Genomic DNA, 13,877 nt, shown 5'->3' on the forward strand with positions numbered 1-13,877 from the left:
GTTATGCCAGTGTACTGGCCAAAACTACACTACAAGGTGTATGCCAATGCAGCACCATAGCCAACCACATTTCTTCATTGTACTAAACAACCAGTTTAATTTCACCCTCCATTCCAGACCCAACAATGGAGAGCCCCCTGTGTAGAGCAGTTTATTTCTTCCCAAGCACAAAGACTAAAGCCTGGCTACCCTGAATTCATCAGCAGGTTGAATTTCAGTGAGTGCAGCAAAGAGATATACTCACTCCTCAGTTTCAAGTGTGATGTGCAGACCACATCCACAGGCCCCTTGTTGACATGTTTGCTTCTGAACTTCCACAGGCAAACCAGCCTTGCCTTTCAGAGCAAAGCAGCCCTAGAAATGGAGACAGAATCGCTTAGAGCGTAAAATGCTTGTCTCCATGAAGTTCAGACGGCTAATAAGAAAGACATGCGCTACTTAGAAGACCTGCACTCAGCAGAGTCAGATCTCTTTTCACATAAGGAGAGATTGTTAGGGATTAGGAAGGTTAACTCCCCCTTCACTCAGAAGATGGCAACAGTCTCCAACCGACCCAGAGTCCTTGGGAATGAAGTCAGTTCCTCAGCTTTCACTGAGAGACAAAGGTAATAGCTACCTGACTTCCCATCTCTCTGAGACTGACAATGAGGAGAAATGTGTAGTTCATCCTCCATGAGATATTCTGCCCCATGTTCTTTTCACCCACTGATGCAAGACACATTCATCAGTGCTCATACCTCCAAAAGGGGGACTAGAACATTTCAAAGCTATTCAGCTCCTGCCTTTCAACCAGAGAGAAGTGTAGCACGTGAGCCACACGTCTACAATAGTGCTAGCTTTGTTTAGCCTTCACCGGAAATTACCTCACAGTGTCCCCGCCTTGAAGTGCTTGAGTTTATAGCTCAGGATATTGAACATTTTGATCCAGACAACTGTGATCGCCACATTGATGACTATTTTAGTGAATTAGATCACCACCTAATTGACTTGCCCCATGCAACCCAAAGGGCGAAAGTTAACCTTGTGTGGAAGACCAGCTCTAAAGCTGTCCATATGTATATACAGTCTCAACCTCCCAGTGTCAGAAATTACTACAGAGAGCTCCGTCAAGCACTAACAGAATAATTCTTTTCTACTGCTGATGAGATCGCCCTCCACGTTAAACATTCTCTTCGTGAGCATCCTAGACATTATTACAAACATTTGAGGAATGCGTACTCCCAGGGAGGAATGCACTAGGCTTAGAAGAGAGCTCCACCTTCAAGTCCATGTTCTTGCGCAACCTTCACCCATGTGTACGCACTCCCGTTGTACTTATGACGCATCAAGGTAACCCCTCAATGCAGGAGCTAAGGAAAATGACACAGATGGCTTGGGAAACTGTTGTCACTTCCAAAGCAGTGGGGAAAACCACTGAGCCTGCCAGCTCAAACACTGCAGCGTCACAGGGACCTACTGCCTCAAAACATCAACCTCACAACAGCTCGAAGGGGGGTGACAAAAGGAAACACAGGGAAACAGAGCGCAACCGCCATGTCCACCAACTGCGTCGAGATAGGCATTCTCACAGTAAAAGCTGTAGAAGGCCATACTCAGAAATTCTGGCCCAGCGGTATGACCAGCCAATAGACTGTTCAGATGATGACTACAGCATCTCTGACCACAGTTCAGAACATGGTCATAACCCATCAGACAGTGACAGCGCAAAGCTTCTCTGCCTCTGCAGCTTCTCTGCTACCAGGAGCGTTACAGCCCTGAGCCACGAGTTAAGAAAGACTTAAGGCACAAGAGCTCCAGAGTTAGCTTCTCACAGTATTAGCTAACAACACAGTCCACCCCTGTACTGACAGTAAGATAGATGTTAGCTCAGCATAACTTAGTCTTAGTGCAGTTACATAGGCAAACTTGTTCGCAACAGCAGCAAACTCCATATTTCTGCACTCAGTAATAGCCAGACACGCAATTAGCTGAGAAAAGCCTATTTTCTAATTGGACTCAGACACCACTGCCCAATTTTGCAAGTACACTTGGATCAGCTCCTTGGTAGTATTTTGTTAGTTTAAGACCACTAGTTTAAAACACTAGCTTAGGACACACCCCATTATGACACACAGCTCATACACCTGTTCTACTCATTTTAAGTGCCACTCTCTCTGCATCTCACCTTAACTAATTTACATAACTAACCTTCCTCTTCTCACTAACCCCAAGAGTAACTGCGAAACATGAGTTATGTATTTTATGATGCTATTTGTCATGTTTATCTAGATTTTGTTTTTGTAACTTGTTGACTATTTTGCTTAGCCAAGATAGATAGAGCAGACCAATGCCCAATTGGTTAATGAACTGCCCAGATGTTACAAACCTTTATGAACTGACAATGAACTCTACTAATGGACAATTGTGCTCTCAGGATCACACATTGAGTGCAATTCTGAGACCAAAAGGAGGATTGTTGGGACTCCACAGATGAATTCATTCATTTGGATGATCGGAGCAGAAACACGCAGCAGAACCGAAGTTTAGCGCCAATGGCTGTTGCACAAAGCCTGCCAGCTAACTCCGATCTCCACAAGCGAACCACAATTCTTCCCAGCTTGGCTCCTCTACAGCAAGACTGACCGCCAGCTAACAGCCGTACTAAAGCCACCTCTCTTACACTCCCTCGGACGGATAACGTAACAGCATAGCATAGTGTAATAGTGTACTTAGCTAAGCACAGGACTGTTTAGATAATGATGTACTGATGTGTTTTTCAGGTTGTGTTGTTGTGACGTGTTTATCTGTTAGGTTCATTTGGTAGCCACATGCTAAGTTAATGTTAGTTATGTTATGCTCCACACAGACAGAGTCTTTGCATGCTAACTAACTCCTTTTAACTTGGCACCGTTATCCTAAACAGACCACACACATACACCTCTTGTTTGGCCCTTAAAGACAACCACACCCGGCGTAGAGAAACTTTAAAGCTCATGCTTCACATGTTCCTTTGTTTCTGACCACGTGGGTTCATGCTCGTGCACGGGAGACATATGGGGGCAGAACAAAGAAACATACACACATTCCTTTTGGCGTGCACCCAGACAGATACACGCACACACACATAGTTAGACTTCACATTGTTTTTCTATTAAATAAATGCATGTGTATAATTATGCTGGCTTCTTCAATGTTTCACAAGAGTGAGTAATTTGCCAACCTCTTCTATGTTGAACTCCAAATCCTTCAACCTACTAGCTATTGGTGGCAATTCTGGTTATTAATTTAATTATTAATCTGATAGTTTAGTGTATTTTATGAGACTCAATCAATTACTTGGCTATCATTTCTCTTCTTTAAGAAGAGTGGTGCCCCCGAGGACTTTATTCATTAAAAGGTACTTATGATTATCTTTGATAATTCTGATGTCCATAATTAATTGATCGCACCTACACAAGTGGGTGCCCCCATATTAAACATTGTATATCCCAACATGATACTGATTTCCATATAGGCTCCTCTGCCCTGCTGTGAGTTAGTGTGACCTGGGGAGCTGCTGGATTATCAGTTTGTATGTTGGCGTGTTTGAGGAAGAAAACCCCTGCGGCCCTGCGTGAAGGCAATGACATGACAGGTGACATTTAGTGTTGGTGTGTAATGGGAAATGTGAGTATGATGACCACAGAGAAGGCATGTTAGCAGTGGGCAAAAGCCAGCAGGAGCTCTCCCTCTCTTCCCTCTAACGAAAGACTTTCCACATGTCCCTATAACTCTTGACTACTTCCATACAGCAGCGACGTCACCTCTATCCTGTCTGACAGTCATGGAAGCATGGGGGCTGAAAGGGCTAAAGCACCCCCCTAAAACCAGTTAGCATTATAAAAACCATCAATTGATAACAAAGTTTAAACTAATATAATATTTCCCTTTCTCACTGGGATATAGACAATATGTGTAGTACACAAGCATTTGTGGTGGGAAAGAGGATTTACTTCCGTTCATTCATTCATCCGTTCATTATCATATGTATTATTATTTGTAAATTCCTTGTGATGCAGACTCTTCAGACTTTTTTATCACGTGCAAACACATTGAGATGTTTTAGAGCACGTTTTTCAAGTGTCCCACTGAATCAAAGTAACTAAAGACATCAGGGCACCAATCACCCTGTCAGACAGACCCCTGGAGAGAGTTCAATCCAGTCGGCTACAGCTTGAAAGTAACATTACTGGCGCTGTACAGTCACTCTTTAAGGCAATTTGTACAATAGGACGTGTGATTTGGTTCTAGCTCCTGACTATAAAATAGATCTGGCAACTACAGCTTGCTCTAAAATTTAGAGGCTTGGCAGATTATCACTTTAATAAATGTTTAAACGTGCTGTACTCCCGCAGAGAGAGAGAGAGTGAGAGAGAGAAACTGAGCATGCGAATATGGACAGAAGTGTCGACTTGATACAAAAACTTTCTTTGATCATGAAGCCTGATGTTACTTTACAATTCTGTGGTTTTTCAGTGAAGTCTATGAACTACACTGCAGACTGGAGTCTCTGTTAACAGTGACAAACAGAGTGACGAGTGTCTCATATGAACAGGTCCAAAGCGGGTAGAATTGATAGATCCCCGTTATATATATGCTTGTGTTCTGTATGAAAGGGCTGTACAAAATACACAGTAACATTTCCTGCTACGTTCACAGGTTGCTGGCAGGGTGGGAGCTGAGAGTTACTTTACGAGGCTGGAGTGACTGAGCATACCTTGAGAGAGCCTGCAGGTGGGTAACTACGCCAATTATGTTATCCCCATTTCTGTCTGATCTGGGCTATAAATAACCTAGCAGAGTGTGATGTGTGTAATCTTTTATCTCCAGCAGCAGATTAGAAAACACACCAGAAGGTGAACATGTCACTGAATCAGCAAGCACTGACGAAAAGTTTTTTTATCTGATGAAAATAAAATAGAAATCAAATATCCACCTTTTGATGTATTCGGTCTAACGGTATCCTTTAGCTTTATTTCCAATACCAAGTACTGATCCCATAATTTAATAATGAAAATATTTTTACGTTTACACTGTCTTGTCAAAATGTCTATACTGTCAGGAAATGTTTCCGAATTAAAGTGAAAATAAATGAAACTGATCTAAAAACAAGTGAAATGTTGTTACTTAAGTAGAAGACTTTTATTGTTCGTATAGACAAAAGAAAGACTGAAGTCACAGTGGAGAGTGGAGAGGAAAACTGGTTTATCAGTCTGTAGTAAACCTACTGTACCAGTTTCAATGGATAATAAAGTTCACTGATGGTTCAGTTTCATACTTTACTATAAGCTCTGCTTTTGCAGAAAATAAGGGAAGCAGGAGAGGGGAAAAAATGACCACACTAAAAATGACCGAATAGTTTTTTAAAATTAGCCTTCATGTTCAATATTGAAATGGCACAGAAATTATATTAATACACAACCCAATCTTGATTTGGTTATTTAGTTATTTAAATAACACAGTTGTTTCATAACACAGTTAAAACACAGGTTACGGTGAGTGTGTTGATGGGTCTGTGGTGACCTCTGCTGGTGCAAAACACTATTACATCACTTCACTTCAAACGGCTGTTACTGAATATATCCACTCAATATATACTTCCAGTTCCACAGGAAATATAAACACTGTGACAGAAGCACATGGACTGCCATATTTACAACATAATTCACAGTCACAGTGCTTAACTACAGTCAGTCTCTTACAGTCACAGTTTGTTTGAGTGTCACTCTCTCAATGGAGCTGGCTCAGGTGTAAAACATCAGTCACGTGATACCAAATTCAGGACAGAGCCAACAAGTCATGGATGGACAGGATGGACACTGATAAATCAATGAGGACCACTACAAACAGCCCCGTGGGACTCCCTTATGTGGCTGCACTGTCAGAACATCTAACCAGGAGTCAGCACTTCCCAAAAACCATTTCACACCGTTAGATATCTGGTGGTACACCCCAAACACAGGATCCAGCACCACATTTATTCCCAAAGACAGCCTGGTTAAAAAATGTTGTTGGCAGTCTGGGTTGGCACTGAAGTGCATGAACTACACTGCAGACTGGAGTCTCTGTTAACAGTGACAAACGGACTGACGAGTGTTTTTATTTGGCAAGTCATGCTACCAGACAATGAAACCTATTTAAATCAAATAAGTGATGCAATATCCTGATCATGATATATAACAGATCTGGAACAGATGCATAAGAACATCAAATTAGCTAATAAGTGACTATTTGGAAAGCTTGCTTTTTTATTAAGTTTTTGAATCATGAATCAAATAAAACTAAATAATACCATTGCTCTAAATCTCTGCTCCTGCTAATGGTCTGAAGATCATAGACCACAGAAACGTGAAGAAAACTGCCTGTAAATTCTAACAGAGGCAACTGTACAGAAGCACAAAACACTGTGATCTTTGAACTTGGTTTTGTGAGTTCTGAATGTCATTTAAGACCATTCTATTAAATAAAAGTTACTTTTTCTTAGCTTTTGGTTATATAAAAAGGGTTTTACTATATAATGATGGGATGTCCTGATAAGGATTGTAAAATAATAACATTACTGCATGTGTGTCATGCACTGGACATTATAATTCTGCATAACATTACTGGAGGACACATGCCCATAGCAGTTAGAAAAATGAAATATGCCCTGAGAGCATATCTAAATGTTACAGTCTGTTAACTGCAACTCCACACTGATTTAAATATGGCCGATGTGTTTTCCAAGGCAAAGGTGGGGACACAGGCGTGCTGAACATCAGACTAGAGATGTTGAACGTCCTAACGGTGGGGAAGGAACCAGAGCTAGTGCGGGAGGTGGAGTGGTACCAACTAGGTATAGTTGGGCTCACCTCTACGCATGGCATTGGGTCTGAAGCCAAAGTCCTGGAGAGGGACTATGCTCTCTTCGTTTCCGGAGTAGCCCAGGGTGAGAGGCGTCGGGCAAGTATGGGGATACTCACGAGCCCCCGGCTGAGCACCGCTGTGTTGGAGTTCTCTCTGGAGAACGAGAGGGTCACCTATGAGTTGCTGAGAAGAAGGCTCTAATTGTAGTTTGTGCCTATGCATCGAACAGCAGTCCGGAGTATCTGGCCTTCTTGGAGTCTCTGGGCGATGTCCTGGAAAGCATACCGCCGAGGGATTTTATAGTTCTACTGGCAGACTCACGTGGGCAACGATGGAGAAAGCTGGAGGGGGTGACTGGCAGTAATGGCCTACCCGATGTAAACCTGAGTGAGCATAGGGTGAGGTAAGTGCGCATGCTGCCTGTTGCCGTAGCTCCGTAGATTTATTGATATTTATTCATACTTCTATTACTGCTGTGCAATATCCACCGTCTCATAATCATCTTAACAAGCTACACTTAACTTGACAGTACATGCACTGCTACTTATTACTTATATTGTTACATTGTATTATTATACCGTACATACGTCATCAACCGGTAAACCCACTTTGTACTTTACACTTATTTTAATTTCATTTTATACTTATACCCACTTGGTACTTAATCTATCTGACCTGCATTATAGTGTATTATATTTTTTGCCTAGTGCTTCTCTTCCTGTGTGCACTGACGTGGGATCAATAAAAGATTTCTGATTCTGATTCTGAGACTGCTGTCACTGCAACCTGGTCCCAAATAAGCAGCAGAACATGGACGAATGGATGGATGTTTTCCAAAAGATAACAGAACAACAAGCAAAAACTCTGGTATGGTCCTTTAAGTTGCAGTGATTCACATGTGGTCTGCACTAATAGGTTTGCCTAAATATTCTCAATTTATATTTCCCTCATATATCCCTCCTGCTAACACCTTTTTGGATAAAATAATGCTAAGAGAAACAGCAGCCACAATGAAGAGTTTGGGTGAACTCAACCTTCAACACACAGATAAGTAACATCTTTAACTATGTAAAAATCATTTGCTCTGTTCCACAGCTATGCTCATAGATACTGGCAGTACACACAGCACAGTGTATGAAAACATTGTCCCAGAAATGTAAAAAAACACTGTTACACTATGTTTGTGCATTGACAGTTAATTACTTAACTTTTCAAATTCAAGTACACATGATTTATAGTAGATGGGTTAAAGCAAGCAAAAACACTAGTAAGGTCCTTTAATTTGCAGTGATTCACGATAATCACTATGTGAAACAATATACAGTTTGGGCTGTATTCTCAATTTATGTCCCGCATGTATCCATCCTGTAAATGCCTGGTTTAATAATAATATGACTTAGTTTAATAAATAAGCACCACAAAAACAGGATGACAGAGAAATAAAACTTTCTACTAGATGAAAATATATCTATAAAGGCCCATCTAGGGGCAGGCATTGCAAATTAGCTTAGGCTATAAATTCTGTGTTATGTGGTATTGGTTCATATGATATACTTGTCCCTATACAAATAACAACAACATAAACAAATATGTCAAGCTGCAAAGGTGTAATAAAATGACTTTAATTCCTAAACTGTGGAAAATAGTTCTAATAAATAAAGTGGTCTGATAATGTTTGGTTACCACTGGACCAAACAGATTGTTAGCTTGAATATTTCTGCTGATTATGATACCCTATTACTAATTTGTTTCCTTTTTTGCCTACCATTCTGAATGGTTATTTTTACTCTTTTGCAGCCTTTTTCCCCCATTATCATATTCATTTAAAATAGGAGTCGGGGTTTGGATGGTGACATTTTTTAGCTCTTATTTACAGACCAACAGTTACATGTTATCGCGTGACAAGCTTCTACCCAGTGTGCCGAGTGAGCTGCCTGACGGTTTGAGCGGTGTCTGTGGGAGGGGAGAGCAGAGCAGAGGACGGAGGGAACAGCTTACCTGAGAGCTTGTTGTGGCTGAGGACCAGCTGAGTGATGTTAGACAGAGTGACTGAAACGACACGGAACATCAAGTCAACACAGCACTGCAACTAACTCAGCAGTTTGTTCAGAAATTGTAATGAGAGCAGGGGGCAGGTGCTTTCAAATTCTTTCAGAGATAGAATCTGATTTTTTTGGGACTCCTTATCTGGACAAGATAGATGCGTGTGTAATTTCACACTGATACTTCATCTACATTATGTGTCATGCCAATCATGAAAACAAAAATATTGAGGGTGGTTTCACATCAGTAGCCTTACTGGTGTGTGTGTGTGTGTGTGTGTGACTGGTGACAAAAGACTTATTTATGGATGAGTTATTTTACCTATTGATATGTCTAACTAAAAACATATTCAAATCATGGCCAACACAATCAGAAAGGTGGAGGCTTTTATGAGGATTATTATTGTAGCCTACATTTGGACCATACCACTGAGCCAGTGGATCAGAGAAACGGATTCAAACAGGAAGCTATGTAGTGCATCCCATCCCATCCCTTCACTTCACTTTATTGCTCCTTCAAGGGAAATTTGCTTTGCAGCTGTCACTGAAATACATCGCATGCAGTAGAATAAATACATATGATACACATAAAATCACAAGAGCCAGAACATTTTACAAAAACCAACAACAACAAACGAGCCAAGACACCGAGGAGAATGGGCACCGATCTCGCCTGTGCGTCATATTTAGAAATGTATGTGTTGTCCATTTTTGCGTTGACTTTTCAAACTCAGCTGCCGCACAGCGGTGTGTGTGAGCACCACAGCGGTCGTTTCTCTTGTCTACACCGCCGTGGTGACGCCATGGCCACTGCGCTTGGCTCTCCTGCCCCGTACTTCAACATTCTTCATGCACGGCTAAAACTAACCGGCGGGGGTTAGAGCACGCTCACTACACTTTGGCGGTGAACTGAAGTCGTTCTCTTACATAGTCCTGGGATATCCAGCATGTTGGAAATGCCCCTGTCGCACATCTCCACCTCCGGGAGGTTCTTTTCCCGACTCTCCTCCACTATCTTCTTCAAAGACTTGGACATCTTTCTGAAAACACTGGCCCAGAAAAGTACAGCGTGTAGTTAGAAAAGTCGTCATTCGTTCATTGTAACGTTAAATGAGAGCAACAAGCACAAGTCGCGTTTAACGTTAGCAGAAACGGAAGGGAGATGTGTTGACAAAAGGAAAAGTACTGACCGTTTGGAAGAGAGGAACGAAAAGGAAAAACAGATTAGCTGTTTGATTCCTGATAGAGACTTAGCGTCAAGCTCACACCCGACCGGAAGTGTATGTGAGCGCCACCATTCCATAATAGGATACTTCCTGTCCCCGGGTGCGTTCAGCCACAGCTCCGCCCTCAAGCGCCACGCGCTGCATACACAGGCTGACGTGCTGCCGAGGTGAAGAAGAAGAAGAAGAAGAAGAAGAAGAAGAAGAAGAAGAAGTAGAAGCAGCAGCAGCAGCAGTAGAAGAAGAAGAAGAAGAAGAAGAAGAAGAAGAAGCAGCAGCAGAAGAAGAAGAAGAAGAAGAAGAAGAAGCAGCAGCAGCAGCAGCAGTAGAAGAAGAAGAAGAAGAAGCAGCAGCAGAAGAAGAAGAAGAAGAAGAAGAAGTGTTGAGTAGCGAAAACACAAAAACAGGAATACTATTAAAAATGACCAGAATCAGAGTCAGAAATACTTTATTGATCCCCGAGGGGAAACTCTTTTGTTACAGTGCAATAAATGAGTACTGTCAAGTTAAGTGTAGCTTGTTAAGATGATTATGAGATGGTGGATATTGCACAGCAGTAATAGAAGTATGAATAAATATCAATAAATTAAACTGAAAACAGAGTATATTGCATCGGAGTATAAACCAGGGAATATCGCACAGTGATTTCAGTATTACAGAGATGTTAATGGTCCAATGTCCAGTTTAGTGACTTCGGGTCATACAGACGGACACTCAGAGGGAGGAGTTAAAGAGTCTGATGGCCACAGGCAGGAATGAACACTGTAATAAAGTTTTTAGGGAAAATGTGGATAAAGAAGTAAGTAGGCTGCGTTGAATGCCTACCCTTCGTAATAAGAGCGTAAAAGTTTACAACTGAAGTATTGATTGGTTTTGAATGGAAGTCAGTATGGTGACAATGCCACAGACACATTTTGCACCAAATTGAGACCCTGCTGCTGCCGAATCTCACTGTCTCACACGAGCACGTCCAAAATACCAGAGACAGTAGGAGGTGATGAACAATCAACATTTCATTGTCCCCTTTCCTGTATATTCCCAACAAAGAAACAAAAAAAGCAGCAACAGGAAAAGTGTCCCAGCTGCCCTCACTGCAGGAAGTGTCTTCTCCACAACCTAACAAACCCAACACACTGATACGGTACCGGGTTTCTGTGGAGCGGTTCTCTGGATTGTGTTTACAGGTGTAAGGAAAAAAACCTCCAGGGCCTCAAGGTGGGCCATGCACAGTTTACACACTGGACAATTTTAACTACACTCACACACTCCCACACTAACGCTGAAGCCATGGAGACAGTGTGAGCCTCATTCACCCTGGCCACTGCACGTCTCCCTGCAGGCCATTCGCTGAACGAAAGCTGCAGGCAGTCACAGCTGGAGCGAGGCGAGTCAGGAAGGACCTGATAACTGCCGTTCACTAACCAGTAGTTCCACAATCACTGGGAATCCAGGACTGTGTGGTCGATGATGGCTCACAGAGCTAAAGGCACTATATCAATGAATCAATATTTAATAATTCATTCATAGACATCTGTGATTGGACCTTCTTCTTCACGAGTCGTTCCTGGCGAACTCTGAACGCTCAGAAGTAATCCCTCTTCACTATATGAGTTCCTTAATAACAAACCAGACAGCAGTATTCTCACAAGCCTTTAATCACATTCATGTCAAACATACAGTCATATTCATATTCATATTCATGTCAAACATACAGTCCAGTCATATTGATGTCAAACATACAGTCCAGTCATATTCATATTCATATTGATGTCAAACATACAGTCATGTTCATATTCATATTGATGTCAAACATACAGTCCAGTCATATTCATATTCATGTCAAACATACAGTCCAGTCATATTCATATTCATATTCATGTCAAACATACAGTCCAGTCATATTCATATTCATATTCATGTCAAACATACAGTCCAGTCATATTCATATTCACATTCATATTCATGTCAAACATACAGTCCAGTCATATTCATATTCATGTCAAACATACAGTCCAGTCATATTCATATTCATATTCATGTCAAACATACAGTCCAGTCATATTCATATTCATATTCATGTCAAACATACAGTCCAGTCATATTCATATTCATGTCAAACATACAGTCCAGTCATATTCATATTCATATTCATGTCAAACATACAGTCCAGTCATATTCATATTCATATTCATGTCAAACATACAGTCCAGTCATATTCATATTCATATTCATGTCAAACATACAGTCCAGTCATATTCATATTCATATTCATGTCAAACATACAGTCCAGTCATATTCATATTCATGTCAAACATACAGTCCAGTCATATTCATATTCATGTCAAACATACAGTCCAGTCATATTCATATTCATGTCAAATATTCATGTCAAACATACAGTCCAGTCATATTCATATTCATATTCATGTCAAACATACAGTCCAGTCCATTCATATATTCATATTCATGTCAAACATTCACAGTCACAGTCATATTCATATTCATATTCATGTCAAACATACAGTCCAGTCATATTCATATTCATATTCATGTCAAACATACAGTCCAGTCATATTCATATTCATGTCAAACATACAGTCATATTCATATTCATATTCATGTCAAACATACAGTCCAGTCATATTCATATTCATGTCAAACATACAGTCCAGTCATATTCATATTCATGTCAAACATACAGTCCAGTCATATTCATATTCATATTCATGTCAAACATACAGTCCAGTCATATTCATATTCATATTCATGTCAAACATACAGTCCAGTCATATTCATATTCATGTCAAACATACAGTCCAGTCATATTCATATTCATATTCATGTCAAACATACAGTCATATTCATATTCATATTCATGTCAAACATACAGTCCAGTCATATTCATATTCATGTCATACAGTCATATTCACATTCATATTCATGTCAAACATACAGTCCAGTCATATTCATATTCATATTCATGTCAAACATACAGTCCAGTCATATTCATATTCATATTCATGTCAAACATACAGTCCAGTCATATTCATATTCATATCAAACATACAGTCCAGTCATATTCATATTCACATTCATATTCATGTCAAACATACAGTCCAGTCATATTCATATTCATATTCATGTCAAACATACAGTCCAGTCATATTCATATTCATATTCATGTCATGTCATACAGTCCAGTCATATTCATATTCATATTCATTCATGTCAAACATACAGTCCAGTCATATTCACATTCATATTCATGTCAAACATACAGTCATATTCATATTCATATTCATGTCAAACATACAGTCCAGTCATATTCATATTCATATTCATGTCAAACATACAGTCCAGTCATATTCATATTCATCATTCATATTCATACATACAGTCCAGTCATATTCACATTCATATTCATGTCAAACATACAGTCCAGTCATTCATATTCATATTCATGTCAAACATACAGTCAGTCATATTCATATTCATCATTCATACATTCATGTCATATTCATATTCAAACAAATACAGTCCAGTCATATTCATATTCATATTCATGTCAAACATACAGTCCAGTCATATTCATATTCATATTCATGTCAAACATACAGTCCAGTCATATTCATATTCATATTCATGTCAAACATACAGTCCAGTCATATTCACATTCATATTCATGTCAAACATACAGTCCAGTCATATTCACATTCATATTCATGTCAAACATACAGTCCAGTCATAT

The 13,877-nt window shown here is 40.3% G+C and overlaps 1 protein-coding gene across 1 annotated transcript in view; it reads right to left on the reverse strand.

Annotated features, from left to right (window-relative positions):
* rsu1 (Ras suppressor protein 1) overlaps nucleotides 1–10,382 on the reverse strand; it is a 54,041-nt gene extending 43,659 nt beyond the window's left edge. The window contains exons 1-3 of the mRNA XM_044176755.1: nucleotides 10,097–10,382; nucleotides 9,834–9,955; nucleotides 8,863–8,913 (exon numbers count right to left, since the gene is read on the reverse strand). Of these exons, the coding sequence (XP_044032690.1) occupies nucleotides 8,863–8,913; nucleotides 9,834–9,955; nucleotides 10,097–10,209 (286 nt within the window). The 5' untranslated portion in view covers nucleotides 10,210–10,382. The remainder of the gene's footprint in view (nucleotides 1–8,862; nucleotides 8,914–9,833; nucleotides 9,956–10,096) is intronic.
* Nucleotides 10,383–13,877: the final 3,495 nt, after the last annotated feature.

Source organism: Siniperca chuatsi, linkage group LG19, assembly GCF_020085105.1.
Source record: "Siniperca chuatsi isolate FFG_IHB_CAS linkage group LG19, ASM2008510v1, whole genome shotgun sequence".
In the NCBI taxonomy this organism is placed as follows: Eukaryota; Metazoa; Chordata; class Actinopteri; order Centrarchiformes; family Sinipercidae; genus Siniperca; species Siniperca chuatsi.